The 19679-nt window shown below is 40.3% G+C and overlaps 1 protein-coding gene across 1 annotated transcript; it reads left to right on the top strand.

Moving 5' to 3' along the window:
* The first annotated feature begins 6388 nt into the window (after positions 1 to 6388).
* On the top strand, positions 6389 to 18420 carry syncrip (synaptotagmin binding, cytoplasmic RNA interacting protein). Its single transcript, XM_030046890.1, has 10 exons — positions 6389 to 6561; positions 7690 to 7849; positions 9783 to 9901; positions 10208 to 10429; positions 11237 to 11413; positions 12442 to 12577; positions 12719 to 12924; positions 13453 to 13602; positions 13863 to 13984; positions 14253 to 18420. Exons 1-10 carry the CDS (start codon positions 6559 to 6561, stop codon positions 14860 to 14862), a joined length of 1905 nt encoding a protein of 634 aa, XP_029902750.1. The 5' UTR covers positions 6389 to 6558; the 3' UTR covers positions 14863 to 18420.
* The last annotated feature ends 1259 nt before the right edge of the window (positions 18421 to 19679 follow it).

Below are 19679 nucleotides of genomic sequence, written 5' to 3' on the forward strand. Positions count from 1 at the left end.
TTATTTTTTTTGTACAAGGGGACACAAAATCCAAGACGCCATTATTTAATTCAAATTTGATATTAAGAGTTTTAATGGTGTAAAAGATTCCTATTGACTGTTTAAAAAAAAAAAAATTGGCAGGAGGGAATTTGATCTTAACACCACAATAATGGAGTTAATGAAAGGTATAACAAAAGCAGGTGAAATACAGATTCTGAATCAGTTGCTCCATAATGTAATAAACCATTCTGAGTTATTATACATAGCTGTTCAAGAAGTAAAAATATGGAAGAGATCATCACTCATCCGACCAGAGTGGTGGGTTTTCAAACACACCAAGTACATAACACTGCCTTATAATACCTTGGTGGACCAAATAAAATTTCATAATAAACAGCTCATGTTTCAGTCTGAAATAAATACATTCACTTGGTCGTAGATATTTCCTTATTGATGTAGCCTCGTATTTTGATCCGCAAACTGACCTGAACGGTATTTTCAAGTAGGACTCCTCTATGTCCAATTTCGCTGGGGACCTGAACGCATCGTGGGTGCGCTCCATATTTCACACCTGGTGAGCCGATCAGCAGGTGAAATATGGGCAGTTTCAGGTCTACATTTACAGCCTCATAAAGACACATTAGTCAATATCCCTGTGTGTATATGGGCTACACAAGTATACTTTTTTTGTTTGTTTTTTTTTAATTTTTTTATTTATTTATTTTTACATAGGCTCAGTTTCATATTTCATTTTAATTGTTGTAATATCTGTGTAGGATTAATGTACAAAATGAATTTCTAACGCACATATTTTTATACTTAAAATTACTTAAAATTTAATTTCTTGTCATTAAACAAATATATGTGTGTGTGTGCGTGCGTGCGTGTGTGTGTTATATATATATATATATATATATATATATTCTATCTAGCTATCTATTGATCTATTGAGCAACGGCAGCTGACCCAATTTCCCCTCTGGGATCAATAAAGTGAAACTCGAGGCAGGTTCCCAAAGGAGGGAGGCCACAAGGGACAGACCTAACATAATTGATTAAATGTCACAAAAACATTAAGTAAAACGTTTTGCTGTCTTTTCTTACGTGGTTTATAGATGGCACATGTACCATGACTTGCTCTTCCTGTATTTTGCAGGTAGAGAACACCTGGTGTCCTCTGCCTTTTTTTTATTGGCTGCTGAATTGTTTAGTCCCTCAATATCCTCAAGAATACAGCAAAGTCGATGTGCTGCTAACTTTATAAAATAATTACCTCTAACTTCTTTCTTTTCCCTACATTTGGTTATTTGTTGTTCACTGTAATTTGCTTGTATAGTAGTTTTATTTACAGAATATTTTCTAATGGAAAATGTAATTAACATACTTCATGCGTTTGACCTGAATTTAACCAAACAAAGGAGGTAAAAGCTTCCCTCCTATTCTCTGGCTGACTGCTCAGCCAGAGAATGGGAACTGCACAGACAGAGTTACACAGGATATTTTTTATGGTTAGATTACAACAATTTATTTCATCTGCCCTCGGACACTTTTAACTCATCCATACACACTTTATTATCAGATCATATTATTGCTTTTATGGTGCAACACAATTTCGTTTTTATGTGATGCATTAAATGACAATAAGGAATTTGTCTATCTACCTATATTAAAAAAAAAAAAAAACAATTTATTGTGACAAGCAGTAGCTGAATATCACTTTACATTTTCACATCTAAAATCTTATTCCTCTGGTTGGAGCTTAAAGGAACAGTGTGTAATTTTACACACTGTGTGTAAGATTTAGCGGCATCTAGCGCTGACGTTGTAGATTGCAACCAAGTGAACACCCCGCTTCGCTCCCCCTCCCTTTCCGACCGAGGAGGAGCAGCTACGGAGGCCTTCGCGTGCCATACAAGTGCCATCATGTCATCTACGGGTGCATCGAGTCTCAATGAGTCTTTGACGTCGGGTGATGAGGTTCGCTTAGATAGTTATAAAACTTATTTATGACTCGTGTTGTCTGTATGTCTATATGTAATATCGCTAATATTACTGTTACTTGTTCCGCATTGTGATAGCATTTCATTACTAACGTTGGCTAGCTGGTTCGCATGCAAGTACAAGCTAAGTTTAGCTAAGTCGTCTGGTAGTGATGGAAGTTAGCAGGACGATTTCCCCCCCTCGGGTTGCAGCGGAGAGGACCGGATAGACCTCCCGGTAATGTGGCGGAGGAAAGAGGGAGAGGGAGAGGGAGACGGCGGAGAGGAAGACGTGGTGGAGCGGGCAGGGCGAGTCGAGGGAGAGGAGTTGGCGGCATCTTTTAGAGATGAAGATGAGGAGAGAGTGGAGGCCCTGCAAAGCCGGGAGCGACCAAGGTCGGTAACGTTTCTTATGAAATGGTTTTATTGTATGTTTTTTTTCCCCCTATCTGGTCTGTGCGATATGAACGATACCAATACAATACGAAGTGGTATTTATATAGCAGCTCAATGGTTACATTATTGTAATTTGTAGGTCGATGTGTTATTGCAGTGTAACGTGAGTCATTGTTTGGGAAACGTTACGTTAACAAGGCAAATAAATCATTTTACACACTACAAGAACAGTATGAAGAGATATTTTGGTATTTTGTAAATGCCTGTCATTGTTTTAGACGTTGACAACATGCTAGACAGCTTACAAACTATTACAGTGTTATTACCATACTGACATCATGGAACTTATTTGCGTTTTTCCTGGGTTTTATTTCCTCAGAAATTTCTTCAGGAGATGACCCTTGAGGAACACAGGGAGCTCACCTCACAGCTTCTGGAGAGGCAGCCAGGCCTGGTTTTGATGCCCTGGCGATGTATCAGCGCAGGCATGGTGCCCCACCTTTTGCTGGAGTGCCAGGGGTGCCATGGTGTACTTGTGGTAACTTTAGGGATATGCCTACGGACCTAGAGAGGAAGTGCTGTGGCCAGGATCCAAATAATTGTGTCAGCCTGTTACCACAGTTCTCCCAGTACTGCCTTACTGAAGGATTTCTGCGTATTCACAGGCAGTACCGGGAGGACATTACGGTATTAGGCCAAGCCAGTGGGCCTGGAGATGACAACCGGGAGTACCGCTATGCTGCCTATAGACACTTCATCTATTGGCAACATGGTTCCTTAGGGCAGGGAAACCGACGTGTCATCCCCAGCTGCTGTGTTTGGAAGATCAGGGACAGGTTCCCTGATCCCCAAGGACACTACACTGGTTTCGTACCTGGCATCTGACTTTCCTTTCAGGCCCTCTGGTATGTCCATACATTACCACAAGTACTCACATACCTTCATGTCCATCATCAGGGCATCAAAACAATATCAACATCCGGTACTTTTTTGAAGGCAAAAAAATGTTACAGTTATAGTTTTAATTCATTATAATTGTTATTATTCTCTATATTTATACATTTGCTTTTATAATTATTTATTCATTTGTATTTGTTCCATTGAAGTTTTTTCAAAGTGCAATAAAAAAAGACAATCATCAAATATATGTGCTTTATTTACTGCAATTATATACATGTAAACATAAACTTAGTATATAGAGACTTTATATATAATTATATGGTAAGTATGACAGTACTGCAGTTACCTTTAAATTACTATCATTTGTCACTGTGACATATTGCCACACACAATGTATGCATGTACTGTTCATTACAAGGGACAAGTGTACCTTACAATTTTGGTACCAAAAATGTGTAAAAAACTGTAAATACTGACATTTGTAAAATGAAAGACTTATTTATAAAGAAACTGTAGGCCACACATTTTTATGTAGACAATAGCAATAGATCTGCTGGCACACAATCATAAAAATGCAGCATTTAGTGTCAAACAGACAAAACATTTCAAGAGCTTATTATGTCTTATTTTGTAAATGATGTCCACCAGCGCATTGTGGCACTTCGAGTCCCTCTTGATCCACTCCTTTTCACGAGTGTCTTCCAGGTGGTCATGTTGGCAGCTTCCATATTCCCAGCTGTGATGGTTACAGACATGATGAAGGATACCAGTCCACAGTGTCTGCGAAAACCAAGAGCACTATAAATCAAGCATTTATATGGCATTGAATTAACTGATTGAGAGAAAAAAATATATAAATTGTGTGCCTACAAGAAACTCCTCGGTTGTGTCAGCTGTCTTACAGCACCACCAAAAATGGTTTATGATGTCTTTCAGCCAGTTGAGGAGAAGGGACTGTCCTTTTATCTTTGCTGCCTTGATGAGACAAAAAAACAAACAAACAAACCAAACATAGTATTAGACATGGGTATTAACACACCTTCAGCCCGAAATCAACTTTTGCTGTCTTTGATTAAAATGAAAGTGTGCATAATCTCTGCCATCAATGTCACATTGCTGAATACTCTGATGTAAGGCAAATCAATTTTAAGACAGATATGTAGGTAATAACATGATCCACTTATTAAACTTACTGCAGCAATTTTTTTGGCCAGGTTTTTGGCACCATGCCACATGTCAAGACTGTGATGATGATCTATATATCACACATACGGAGAGGAAACATGAATTTAGAAAGAAAAACTTATAAATAAGCTACTTTACTTATAATCAAACATATTAGGACGGCACAGTTAATTCACTGAAATTACTTGCCTGTCTGTCCCACTTGAAGTACCTATGCTGGACAATGCTGGAGCTGCGCCTTGAGGGGTTTTTCCCTTCATAGGGGTCGATGTTGCGGGACCTCGCTCATAGCTAGAGAAATAACAGCAACATTAAGAATATAAGTGCTACATGATACATTCGCACATTCTGTTGTGTCCCAACCTGCGGGGATCAGGCTTTCTCTACAAACATATCAAAATAAATCAAGTATAGCACTGCTGGCAGATCAACTAAAAACATGATATTGTGCGGAGCCCCCCGGTGTCTGCGGGAAAGAAGGCCCACGCGTAAATCTGTGCTATGGGTTTGGAACTCTGTGCCTACCGCCTGATTACCAATTAGTGCCCGAGTAGTTTGAGCCCATGGACTGCAAACCCGATGGCACACCCGATGCGTGGGCATGGATTTGTAACGCCAGGACAAACATTTACACGTCTTCTCGACTAATCCCCGGGGGCAGGGGGCTTCGTAAATATTTTTCAACAGTGACAACATGGTAACTTGGGCTACTTGTGCTGGTAACTAACGTTATCCCCGTGGCCAGGTTCAAGCTAAAGCAAGCATACACCACGTAACGTAGCAGTTACATAGAGAGTCTACATTACCTGTGAAGCAGAAAGCAGGCGACTCCGGCGTCACTGTTGAAATGTCTGTCCCTCATTAGTGACTTCCACCTGGGAAAGGCCACGCCGATGTTTACTCGTGTTTTCTGTCTTCATCTGTCTCGAAATCGTTTGGCTTCTTCGCGTTTTCGCTTCTTTGAAGGGGAAGGTTCGCCCTTCCTCGCTCTTTCTTGTGCTGAATAATACGTGTGATCCTCCATTTATCAAAGTTCTCACACTCAACTCTCAAAACACTCTCTTCCAGTCCTCGAAAGACGAAATGGCAAGCCTGCGTGCGGCACACAATATATACCCGGCTTCGTTAGCCGACTTCCGATCTACCTGTGCATTTGCACAAACGCGAAAGGCGCTCTCCAGAGGTCCTGTCTGGTTTGTCCGTTCTGGGCTACTGTAGAAACATGGCAGCACAACATGGCAGCCCTAGCGGAAGTCGACCCGCACCCTAATGTAGATATAAATGGCTTATTCTAAGCGAAAGGAAACGCACAGATTCTGATTTCCACATAATTGTACACTAATAAAAAAATATATATGAATACTAAGTTCCATTTCTACCCAAATATCACTGTAAATTCTACACATTGTTCCTTTAAACAATAAGACTTCCGGTCATAACTTTCAAAATAAAACCCTTGTAACGTAGGTACTGGGATTATCACATAAGCAACATATCTGTTTATCTAGATTTTAAATCTATATATTTTTTTTTTTTTTTGTGTGTGTGCATAGATTTGTAATAACAACATGAACTGGACAAATATTCTTTGGAAAACAAACATCTACTTAGATTATTCTAACAACACTGCACTTTGTGGGGTGTATTGTGAAACGGTTCAGCTTTTCACCTCTAGTATTTATTAAATATATATTCTTTATTTACTCGGCTCAGCTGTAAATTAACACTCGCTGGTTGTTGTCTATGTAAAACAGGATGATGTCATATTTATTATATTCAAAATACCCATTTTAATGCATAGTAGCAACAGTCGAGCATGTTCCTGATCACTTTCTTAAAAATAAAATAAAATTTTAAAAAATAATAAAATAAAATAAAATGAATGCTCGTGCCTGTCACCTGCCGGAAGCGTGTGAAAACTGAGCAGCCCGTGAGGGGCGGTGAAAGAAACCCCGTGCATGCAGGCAAGAACTCGCGACGTTACGTTGCCGCCATTTTGTTTCACCGGGAGTAAAGAAACCAACCGAAGCAACAACCGGCGTGATTATTTTTTCCTTTCTTTCTTTGAAGCACCTTCAACCGGCGAGGCGGCATCGTGCACCTGAGTGAAGATTCGCATGGTAGGTCCCTCCGGGAAAAAAATCAACCCGGTAGCCGAAAACAACAGCGTTAACGAAGCCGTTGCTGCGTTAGCGCTCGATGCAAATCAATGCAACGCTGGGGACAGTTCAGTTTGCGCGGCCGGCTAATGCCAATGCTAACGCTAATGCTAATGCTAACGCTGGCGACGGTGTTATCAGCCCGTCCGCTCGACTAGCCGGCATTTTGAGAATGGGCTCGCTTTTTACTGCCACATGACTAAACTAATGTTGAATACACACACACCAAGAGGAGAAACACACACAAGCCGAAGCGTTTTACCGACGACGTTTACGCTATCGCTGCCTCGTGAGCTTTAAATCAATGCTTCCACGCGCCCGGTGAAGACTGGGGCCTGTGGGGTGAAGCAGCGAGCCGCCGTGTTATCGATAGAGGCGTGGTGGACATCGAAACTAGCTGTCCCTGGCTATTGATTTTGCACAATGGGATGTTAGCCTTAAGTTATGGACATCGCATTAAAGCGTAAATGCAGTTAAAAAGTGCAGGAAACTGTTTTAGCTTGGTTCTCTGTCGGTGTTTATCGTCAGGGATTAGCAAGAGCCGTGCTCAGGTCTAATGTGAAACGGTGGCGCCAATCCGAGTTCCTGTGAAAACTGTCTTTTTCCCCCAAACGAAGTGGTGGTAGTGGTTGTTGATTTGTTTGTTTGGATCCCCTTTAGTCACCTCAAAGGTAGCAACAGCTCTTCCTGGGGTCAACCTAAGGAAACGTTTCATCATAACACAAAGCATTGCATCCTAACGCCAAAAAAACTGCTTAAAAACAACATCAAGACAGTGAATTAGCATCAGCAACACTGATGAGGAAATAATTAGTAAAACATTTGACACAGTTTAAATATAATGTATCACTAAACTCAGCATGTACAGTGATTGAGAATAAGTTCCTTGTTAATGATCATAATCAGATGTTTGTTTGTTTTTGTTTTTTTAGCAAATGTGTCCTATTTGGAGAGGGGTTGATGCTCTGAGCCATTAGGCATTGTTTTAAAAACTCTTCTCAAACAGTTTTTCTTGTTAAATGTGTGATGCCTGATGGCAGACCCTTCCACATGTTTGTTTCTAACGTTACACTAATCTTGTCCACACAGATGTCTGGAGACATGGCCACAGATCATGTGAACGGCAACGGTACAGAAGAACCGATGGACACGACCGCCGCGGTGACTCACTCAGAACATTTCCAGACTTTATTGGAAGCGGGTTTACCACAGAAAGTTGCTGAAAAGCTAGATGAAATTTATGTAGCAGGTAAGCCCAAATGAAGACTTTTTGTCTGCTCTGCTCTCAACATACTGTATCAATGCCCCCACCCCCACCTGCTTTGTTATGCTTTTGTGTGGAAGAACCTAGGTACCATCTGGCTCCTTTCTTAGCTTTGGGTTTTCTTGTAGCACCTCCTTTTATACATGTTATTACAGGGTCATTGGGGATTTTGCATGCACAGGCATGGCGCTATGATCTCTATTCTTTGTTCTCCATCATATTTTTTTTTGCTTATTAGGGCTGGGATGATATGCTTATCTGCTGATTCAGTACATCACAGTACTTAGTCAATTCAGTATGTATTGAGTGTCTGAAGTATTGCATGTAATGATTTATTGTGTTTTTTGAATTTGTTGACTGAATTTGAACCCAATTCATGTAACTCCAAGACTGTCAAGGCCCCAGTATGCAGAAATACACCATTTTATAATAAGCGAAAATAACACATTTTTAGTTTACTGCATGCAAAAACCTGCATGGTTTGTGTGCCAGCCTGCATGGGATTAGCATAAGATGGGCATGTCTGCAAAGGGAAGACCTGTGAGTGCATATAGAACCCATTTTTGCCTAGATATTTTGAGGTCAGAGGTCAAGGCCATCTCAGTTTTTCCCCTCATCAAAATTTAGCCTAACTTGGGAGCAATATTTTGCCCCCTTGCTGACAAACTTGCATGGCATTGCAGGTCATCCAGTTTCATACCAATATCTTTACTTTTAACCAATTCAGTAAATAATTTTTTTTTTTTTTACCAACCCCCAACAATCTCTGTTCTTTGTTCTCCTTCATATTAGTTGCTTATAGTCTTGCTGATGTTGACATTGAAGTTTCTGTTGCACTAATTTAAAGTTCCTTTGGATCATCCACTGAACACCCACATGTAGAGAGATGCCTAGTTTGAAATGGTTGTTAATAGGAAACTCTTTTATTGGACTGTCAGGGTGGCAAACTGAGTAAACAGACCACCCTTCAACCATTGTGCCTGCTTTCAAGTGTCTTCCTACTGCTGTATCCTCTTTTTGCTTGACTCCATCTACAGGGAGGTTGTGTGCTTGGTGTCAATCATCTCTAATGTAGGTAAACAAGCACACGACTTCCCTGTGGCTTAGATTGAGTCAAACATAGAAATACACAAGAGTAGTTTTCTATGGTTATCTTTGTTCTTTCTCAGACAAACTTGACTGTATTATGATGTTAAGAAAAGCAGCTGAACTTAGTGGCTGGAAGGCTGGCTTTATCCTCAGAGAGTCACAAATGTAGGTGGTGTTAGGCCAGCTGGTATCGTGGCATACACAAACAATAGAGCTGCTGTGTGACCAAGACAGGTGAATGAAACTTGTTCAACAGGACTAGAGGTGGATATAAGTGTTTGAGATGTAGTGTGTCAAAGATGATAGCTCATTGACAGTGAAAGTGTGGTGTACTCATTTTTGTCAGGCTTTGAGGTTCTCGCCAGTGGCAGTGTTGTATATTGTTGATTTCTGGTACCACATTGAAACAGCAGTTGAGTATCAGTTACTGTCATCAGCATGACCCAAAGCCCTGGGGAGATGGACGTTATTGAAATGAGTATGGTATATCATGAAACCTCAACCTATGTAGGGCTTAACATCTTAAGTCACTTCTTACTAATCCCCTGTGGTGAGTCACTTTCTGTTTTTGTGATCTGTTGTGATGCAGTTTAGATGAGTTATGGGTTACATTTCTGACAGCTATTTAACTAAGTGCAGGGACGTCTGTTAGATTATTAGGTTTTATGTGGTCAGAAGGTGCAAACCAAGAGCATACACGTTGTGAATAGGACCACAATTTCAAACACACTTAAAAATTTTTCTTTTTGTGCATTTTGTTGTTGCACTATGGCTTTGAAATGCTTGGAATAATACATAACAAAAATGTTTTCTTTGTGTTCAACTCCAGGCTTGGTAGCGCATAGTGACCTAGATGAAAGGGCTATCGAAGCTTTGAAAGAATTCAACGAGGAGGGAGCCCTGCAAGTCCTGGTCCAGTTCAAAGAAAGTGATCTGTCACATGTGCAAGTAAGTTCATAGTAGTGCTGACTTTTTGATTATAGTTTCATCACATGCCCAGCTTTGGCATTAGTTAAGATTGAAAGGACTTTGATAATTCTATACATACATTTCTGTCAAGAAACAACAACAAAATCAGCTCTCTTTTTGTGCTGAAAAAAGAAGACTGTGAAAGTATTATTTGGTCAACTTAGGACATATGTTGATAATTCTCTAAAATATTAAATTTGTTTTTATTATGTATGGATGGTCATTGAATAACGTGTCACTTTTTGCAGTGATATCTTAAGTTGAATCAAAACTTCTCTCTTCCAGAACAAAAGTGCCTTTCTGTGTGGAGTAATGAAGACTTACAGACAGAGGGAGAAACAAGGGGCTAAAGTTTCAGATTCCACTAAAGGACCAGATGAGACTAAAATCAAAGCTCTTCTGGATAGAACTAACTACACACTTGATGTAACAACAGGCCAGCGCAAGTATGGCGGCCCTCCGCCTGAGTCAGTGTACTCAGGTGCCCAACCCACCGTTGGAACAGAGGTACGGTGCTTTACGCTAGGCTGCAAAGAGTATGTTTTAGTTTTAGACATGGCAGGAAACAAACTCAACATTTTGTGTAGGTGGAGAAACATAAAAAGGAAATGTGTCATCAGGTTGTGTTTCTCAGCCATCAGTTAATAGTTACATATGTCCTAAACTCTCTTAGTTCACCTTCATAGTGGTGCACCAGGTTCTCGCTTCACATGGACATGTTGGGGTTTAAATCAATTATGTTTTCACTTAAAGCTTGATTGAATTTTGAAAGCCCAGTCCAAAAGTGTCCTGCCACACCAAAATATCATGTGTTGATCCAAGTCATTTTGATGGTGAATTTATAACAAGTCAGCAAATAAAGCTTTTAATATCAGTGGTGTCTAAAGATTTGTTACCTAATACAGAAGCATGCTTTGTTGAGAGACAGGTTGGTACAAAACACCATGAAATCTGTTTTGGCTCGTCCTGATTAAACAAGTTATTACTTATCTTGGCTCTTCAGATGGGTTTTTTTTTTGCTTTTTTGTTTCTTCTCGGTGTGATGGACAGACAGTGCATTTTTGATCTGTCTAATAAACCTGTTTAGTTTATTTAACAAATTATAAAAATAGTCGTGCATGTATTTACAGTAGGCTTTTCTTTGTTTATAGCTGAAACCCATAATGACAAACGTGATTTCACTGCACAGACAATATCTTAAGAATAGATTTTTATCTTTTTGATGTTTAGGGGAGGGGGATCCCTTGTTGTTTGAAATTGAGCTGGATTTCTTTTACAAGGCGGTTAATAATGTTATTAATGTTTGTTTTCTAGATATTTGTTGGGAAGATTCCTCGTGACTTGTTTGAGGATGAGCTGGTCCCCCTCTTTGAGAAGGCAGGGCCTATCTGGGACCTGAGGCTAATGATGGATCCTCTCAGTGGCCTGAACAGGGGCTACGCCTTTGTCACTTTCTGCACTAAAGAAGCCGCCCAGGATGCGGTGAAGTTGGTAAGTTTCTCATGGCTGTGTTATTAAACAGAGTAGTCCATGCTTTTTAGACTGAGTTAATCATGTATGTCAGGATGCTGGTTTCTGTCCAGCAGTCAAAAGAGCTAGTTTGTCCCCAAACTCCCCAGCCAGTGACAGGATTCCTACGCTGTCTGGAAAAGTATGGAAAATGGTTTTGATAGTTTCCAGTCCTTTTTATTAGTATGGAAAAGTACTTGCATTTCCAGGCTGTTGCTTGAATTTAAAGTTTTTAAAAGTAGTTTTCTAAGCAGCGTAATTCAGAAATTGCAGTAATAAAAAATCACAAGCAGCATAATTTTGTTTTTCTCAAAATTGGGGTAGACAGTGGAATATGTTTTCCATTGAGTTAGTGTGGCAGAGCGATTGAAACACCAATCCATATTATGGCACACGAATCAACGGTGGCATTTGCTGTGTATGGGGAAAATACAAGTTTTCTGAGAAGTGGCTTACCCGTTCAAAATAGAAATGGTTGCTGAAGGACTCTAAAACAGAGAATTAATGGCACAAACTGTAAAATCATTCTACATCTCTAACATGGGGAAGGTGCAGCCATCACTAGTCATATGGAAGGGAAAAAGTAACAAGTGATGAAGCTGCCACCACGTCTAGCAGCAGTTGGAATATTGCATGCATGATCAAGATGTAGCTATCAGTAGTTTGATATGTTAATCATAGTCTAAAAAATCCACTGAGATGTCTGGACCCAGCAATTAGACTTTTAGAATATTGCCCCAAATAATGGTATGGAGTGAACTGATTTAACAGCCTTGGCAGCAGTTCACTGATGTCTGGTAATTCACCATCCTGTCCTAATGTTTGTAAGAACTCACATTTCAGGCAGTGGAGTTACTGTCAGACTCTGCTGTTTCAGGAAACGGTGTTCAAGGGAGTGAACTCAATTTGGTTTTGCACCTCAGCCACCATTATGTTATTTCACTTTTGCTTGATAACTCATATTTATTGATACATCTCTTTATTTATGTCATTTATTTTTATTTTTACAGTGTAATAATCATGAGATTCGCCCTGGCAAGCACATTGGGGTGTGCATATCTGTCGCTAATAACAGGCTATTTGTTGGCTCCATTCCAAAAAGTAAAACAAAGGAGCAGATTGTTGAAGAGTTTGCTAAAGTCACAGGTAAGCTACTATTGCTTTGCAATGCTTTCATATTGGGTGGATTTAATTTCTAGTTACTCTACTCACTGCCTGAACCACGAAACATTGCTTTTAAGAGTGCTTGATAGAATGTGTTCTTAATGTGTGTAAATTTTCAAACAGAGGGTCTGAGTGACGTCATACTCTATCACCAACCGGACGACAAGAAGAAGAACCGAGGCTTTTGCTTCCTGGAGTATGAAGATCACAAAACAGCAGCTCAGGCTCGCCGTCGACTAATGAGTGGCAAGGTGAAAGTTTGGGGCAACGTGGTGACGGTGGAGTGGGCCGATCCCATCGAGGACCCCGATCCAGAGGTCATGGCCAAGGTAAACATGTACATTAAACAGTTTCCTGTGGAAATGATCCTTAAATTGTTGCTAGGTATGAATATCATTATTGTTTGTGTTAATTTTGGTGATATGGTGGCACGCTTCTTGAACATTGACTCATATACTGGGGGCATTCGCAATAAATGAAGTATTTCCAGTTGCCGATATCCTGATTAGTATCAGTGGAAACTAAAACTACTATAAGTATACAAGGTTAACTCCAGAAATGCTTAGATATGACTACAAATTTTATGTAGATTGTGGAATTTTCTGTGTTGTAAAATCTGTTTTGAACCATGTTTTCAGTGATTATTAGTCAGCTACTATCAGCAGACAACTTGAAATAAAATCAAAGGCTTTTGTGGATGTTTTGGAATGGGGAAAAATGGTAGTAAATATGAAGAGTTGGCATCGTCTGACTTCATTGTTAAGTTCGCTCTTGAAGATACTGGACCTTAAATACATTTGGTTGAGGGGAAACTGATCTAAAATATTAAAGCTTCCTTTTCACTGCCCACCTTGCAGGTGAAGGTTTTATTTGTGCGAAACCTTGCCAATGGTGTCACAGAAGAAATCCTGGAGAAAACCTTCGGTCAGTTTGGCAAACTGGAGCGAGTGAAGAAGCTTAAAGACTATGCCTTCATTCACTTTGATGAGAGGGATGGTGCAGTGAAGGTAATTTTTTTTCAGCCACAAATGTTATGTGGATGTGATCACATCATAACTCAAATTTTAAAATTTTATTAACCAAACATTAACATAACATTTGTAATAAATTTGATATTTGGCATACTGAGCATTTTGTTACATATAGCTTACCAACATAATCTACATCTTATGACGCTCACTTGATGCCGTTCGTAATAATTAAACCAAATCAGATTTGCAGATGTAACTGCAAATGTGCATGATTTAATGTTTTTTTTTTTTTTCAGGCACTAGAGGAAATGAATGGGAAGGAGCTGGAAGGAGAGCACATTGAGATTGTTTTTGCCAAGCCACCTGATCAGAAAAGAAAAGAACGCAAAGCCCAGAGACAAGCAGCCAAAACACAAATGTAAGGAATGTCACTTTACTTCTGGGAAAGTGTTATCTGATGTTCATTGCATAATATTGATTTGAAAAAATAAAAAAAACCTCACATGATCTTGTCATACATTTTGCAGTACACTAAGGATTGTTATTTAATCCAATGTTGAGTTTTTCTTAGATGTTGATAAATTTAACATTGTTCTAGATGTAGCTAATTAAATATTGAAAAGAAGCTCTTGAAGATCTTAGTCCCAGTTCTTAGATGTTCTGTTGCCTCCTTGTTCTTTCATCAGGTATGAGGACTATTACTACTACGCCCCTCCACCTCACATGCCACCTCCTGCAAGAGGCCGGGGTAGAGGCGGTGGCCGTGGCTGCTACTCTTACCCCCCTGACTACTACGGCTATGAGGACTACTACGACTACTACGGCTATGACTATCACAATTACCGCGGCGGCTACGAAGACCCGTACTACGGTTACGATGACTTCCAGGCCCCGAGCCGAGGGCGGGGTGGCGGCAGGGGCTCCCGGGGTGGGGCTTCCCCGGCTAGAGGACGCGGCGGCGCCGGGGCACCAAGGGGCAGGGCCGGTTTCTCCCAGCGTGGCGGGCCCGGACCGGGCCGAGGCGGGCGTGGCGCCAGAGGAGGCGTGCAGCCGAGAGGGCGTGGAGGGGTACGTGGTGCGCGGGGTGGCCGCGGTGGAAATGTAGGAGGAAAGCGCAAAGCTGATGGGTACAACCAGCCAGATTCCAAGCGTCGCCAGACCAATAATCAGAACTGGGGCTCTCAACCCATTGCTCAGCAACCGCTCCAAGGTGGTGATCATTCTGGTAACTATTCCGGTTACAAATCTGACAACCAGGAATTTTATCAGGATTCTTTTGGGCAACAGTGGAAGTAGAACAGTAGGGCTTTGATAACAAAATCCGTGTTGTTGTTTTTTTGTTTTTATTTTTCCTTTTTCCCTTTTTTATTTAGAGACTTTATCTGATTGGCCCTAAATCACATCCGGTTGCCTGCCTTTTTTTTCCCTCAAAATTGGTGACATCTGGCAAGGTATCTTTTTGTACATATTTTAATAATCCGCTTGGACTCAAACAGTAGTCACTCCCACCTGCTTCTGGCGAACTGGTTTTATTTCCTTTTTTTCCTTTTTTTTTTTTTTTTTTTTTTTTTTTTTTTTTAAAAGCTGGTCATTAAAAGATTTTCCATAACCAAGTTTGAAAAAATTTTTTAGATTGCAATCATGTGCTCGAGCTGTCTATTTGGCTATAGCTTTATGTATGTTTTTAGAAATTCTGGTTTCCATGTTTTAAGTAGCTAACAGCAACAAAGCTTATGTCTCCTAAACATGTATTTAAAACAAATGAAACTACAATTTGTATTGTCACAAAGTAATGCGTGTCTTGTTATTGAAAAGAAAAAAAGGACCACCGCAGTCCTATTTTTTGGCTTTACATTTTGGCTTGTATTCTTTGCTGTTTGTCTGCTTTAATAAACATACACGCACACGTGTACAAAACCTCAAATTGTGTTGCAAATTCATGTTTCGGCAAATTCTCTCTTCAAATTGCCTTCAAATTTTAAGCTCCTTGTGGAAGAAAATGGACCAAAGGTTTGCCAATGTTGGCCACATGCTACAATGTCACCTTGCATGCCATCAAATTCCAAATCACCTACTTCTATAGCTGGCATCTCTTCAAGTGCTCTGTATGTGTAGTGACATACTTCATCCTTATGAGTTCCTCATTTCAGAAAACATTTATCAGATGTTTCACAAATTGGTGTTCTAAATTCACTGATTGATAATACAGTAAAGAGTAATAAATATTGCCACCTACAAGTCTGTAATTCAATTCCCTTTTGCTACTGGGGGGTTAAAGAGAAAAAAAAGCACAATTTGATTACTACTTTATGAGAGTGAAGCTTTTCCTTGTCCCAGAAGGATCTACCTAGCCGTTGAAGGCCTGGATACTAATCTTGCATGTTTATCCTGGAAATTTATTTTTTTTAATACTGTGCTCTTGTGCAATGGTGGAAAGTAATTGGCATGCATGACCCGCTTGTAGTGCTTTTTGTTGTATTCGCTTTTATAGAAATAGTGGCTGCTCTTAACCACCACCACCCCCCTCCTCTCCCCTCCTCTCTCTCACACCCTTCCTCTTCCTCCTCCTCCTTCTCCAAGCTTGTCCACGACCCACCACTGCACCCTAAAACCACTCGTTTGTTAAGATACCAACTGGGGTCAGTGCTCCGTTTTGGCCCTGTCGTCCTCCTTTAAGGCATTGACATGTGCATGTTAACTGAGAGGGCGTGGAGCTCCTCCAGAATGCTTGAATAAGTTTGGCTTCTAACGTACGCAGATTCATTTCTTTTTACCTATTAAACCGGTATCCTCTATAGTAGCTGTGTGTGTGAGAGTGAGTGAGAGAGAGCGAGAGAGAGGGTGTGTGTGTGTGTGTAGATGTAATGCGATCCTGTTTTCCATTCTCTAATTGCTTCCTTTTGTTACCTGACTAGCAGGGAAAAGGGGTCGAGGCCGGTCCTGATGTGTCGCTATGAAGACCTGACCAGTGTATGGCGTTACACACTGCAGGCTGCCAATGGATGGGAGGGTAAGGTCAGCTGACTCAGTGGTCCAATGGTATTCCAGCCTTACAGGAGCAGATCTCCCAAAACTGCCACGCTCGAAGATAATCAGAAGAGCAAAACTTGAGCTTGCTTGAGAAGCGACTTTTTAAAAAAAAATACATATACACATACCTTTAAACGCACCCCCACCCCCTTATACATCACGCTACCCTGTTCCTCCCTGTGCCCCGCCCCCCTCCCCTTCCTCAAAAAATGCCATTTTGAGACTTGCTGAGGATAAAAAAAGTTCATGGTGGGCATCCCTCTGGAAAAAATGTCTTTGCACTTTTTTTTTGTCTAAGTTTGGAGTGGCTCAGTGGAGCTTGATGCTAATTAATGCATTTTTTTTGTTTGTTTTATTTTTGTTTTTGTTTGGGTTTGATAACCAGCAGCTTTACGAAGGACTAGATGTGATGATGTGTTGACTATCTCAGTTAGGGTTTGGTGTTGAGAGAGCGTTAGTGTTGAGGTGCGACCACCCGCCGCTGGAGGCCGGGCATTCCAGGAGATAAAATGGTTCTTTTTTTCAGAACTTGAGCTGCCAAGGGTTGGTTAACTACCTCAGTTTCGAGGACTCGCCCGCCATGTCCCAAACTGTACTAAGGGAAACTGAGGCAGGGTTCGACCCCCCATCCCCCTCCCCCCTCTCCCTTTAACCCCAAACCCTGTTTTATTTGCCCCCTCCCACCCTTAGACATATATGCACAAGCACCAACGATGGAGCACTTGATGAATTTTAGCTGTGGAACGAGACTCGGTGTGCAGCCACACCAGGCATGTTAGCTAAATCCTCTTGAAATGAGCCTGAACAAGCCTTGCTGTCCTCATAAATGAACTGTGATGATGATTATGTAGTTGCCAGATTGTACAGTAGTATGTTTTTTTTTTTTGTGTGTTTTTTTTTTTTTTTTTTTTTGTAAAACGTTTAACACCAGGAAACATCCACCTCTACAGAGGAACCACAGTCTTCCTTTGCCCTCCTCGATGGGGCAACGGTCTTAATTTTGTCTTGGTTTGTACCCATCAGTGGAAGGGCGATGTCTTGAGCTGTTTACTCTGTACAAACATCTTGCTGGTCGTTCATAACATTAATGATTAATGATAACTCACATACGGTGAAGTTGCCTTGTTTTAGGATTCCTGTGTAGCTCTGGAAGAACATAGAAAATTATTTTTATTCCCACTCCCTGAAAAGTTGGGGACTTCCACAGGAAATATAAAGAAAATCCTGGATAACATCCTGTTGCGTTTAAAAAAAAAAAAAATGAAATTTTACTGTGTATGTGGTTGTAGGCCCGCTGTCATGTCACATTTGTGGTTGTGGCAAATTCATCCTAGGGAGTGAAATGTTTTAGCTAACAGTAATGTTACTCTTCCACTATACATACATCACACCTGAAGACTGAGCATGTCTTCGGAGATAGGGTTAGCGTTTAAAGGAAAAATCCACCCTAAAACACGTTGGAAAAAAAGCCATTGATGATGCACATTGCATTTCTGGGGGCTGTATTTTTCTTTTTTTCTCTTTTCTATTTTAATGGGCTTCAGCCACTGACAGTTTCACTGACATTAACATCAAAAGAACAAGGGCCACTGCCAACCAGATTAGATTAAAATACCTGCTTCAAGTGGGAAAACAATTTAATGAATCATCAATAAACAGAGCTGCCAGTGTTCACTAGTTAGTCGGCCGGCTAATTGTATTTTTACCCAGTTTCTGATTGAAAACAAGTTCATGCCCTGCACTGGAAGTTGTTATGAGGCATTCTTGGAAAATTGGAAATTAATTAACAGAGGCAGTCTGAGACAAAGTGAATACATGAAAAAAGAAAAGATTACAGCCCTTCATCACACAGTCGCTCCGGGAGTGCACTGAACATCACAGAGGGGTAAATAAAAAGGATGTGAGGGTGGATTTCTCCTTAAAGTCACAGGAAAAATGTGTGGGATTTTTTTTTTTTTTTAATGGTGACATTTTAAAGTTGTCTTGACTTTGCATCATGTTGAGCATGTCTGTAGCTGCAGCGCCACCTGCCGTTCTCCAGCTCAACATGACCCTGTGCAGCTTGTTCACTTCTCCTCAGATTGCAGAGAAACAGAACCCCCACCCCCCCATTTTTTTTTTTTTTTTTTTTTTTTTTTTTAGTCAGTTTGTATGTTCCACTCCCTCTGTCTGTATCATCACAATTATTTGAAGATGTTACTGGTCAACACATTTCTTTTTCTTTTTCTTTTTTTTTTTTTGTGGCTAACAAGTGTGTTTGCATTCTTGCAAATAAATTGTTTTATACTGTACAGTGAGGTGAGTTAAACTTATTTTTCTAATAAAGTTGTTGACTTGAATCTGGATTGTGTTCTTGATTGTAAGAATGTGTGTTTTTAAAAATCTATTTTAATAAATGTGTATGGTGGACAGGGTTTGTGCAGTTCCATAGCCTCAAAATATCTTGACTTAATTAACATGGGGGGTCGTTTAAGGTCTCAAAATCGATACAGCTGGTAAGTTTTATAGTCGTCTTAAATGTGCTATTGGTGTGCTTTTGGGATATTTCTTTTTTAAACGCCAGGCTTTATTTTGTAACAAATGGTATCTATTATCTAAATAGAGAGAGGGGCGGGTAAAAGGGAACATTAATGGGGCTCTTTATTAAAAAAAAAAAAAAAAAAAAAAAAAAAAACGGTGTTGCCGTTACATCATTTGGGGCAATATTGTGGGAGTTTAATTATTTTTTACAAAATCACATAAATGTAAATTGACCTGTTATTATGAATCAATTAAAATGTCCCAGCTGTTAATGCGGGTCTGTTATCAACACTTGGATTAGCGACGGCTCCTTTGATGTTAAAGGGGAATCCCGATCAATATAGTGAACAGCCTGCTTACACATCTACAATCCATATAAGAAGTCATAGTAATGCATAAATAAGTACCACTGTTACAACTGTGTAAAGAAAATGGCTTTAACTGGAAATTTTTAACTCTTAAGGTTGAAAGATGAGCCTTTTTTCAGTCTAGCTCCGCTCACTCGGGACACGCCGTGCTGCGGATGCGCCGAACCCCACCGGGCGCTCACTCACTATAATAAC

Source organism: Myripristis murdjan, chromosome 24 (assembly GCF_902150065.1).
Source record: "Myripristis murdjan chromosome 24, fMyrMur1.1, whole genome shotgun sequence".
In the NCBI taxonomy this organism is placed as follows: Eukaryota; Metazoa; Chordata; class Actinopteri; order Holocentriformes; family Holocentridae; genus Myripristis; species Myripristis murdjan.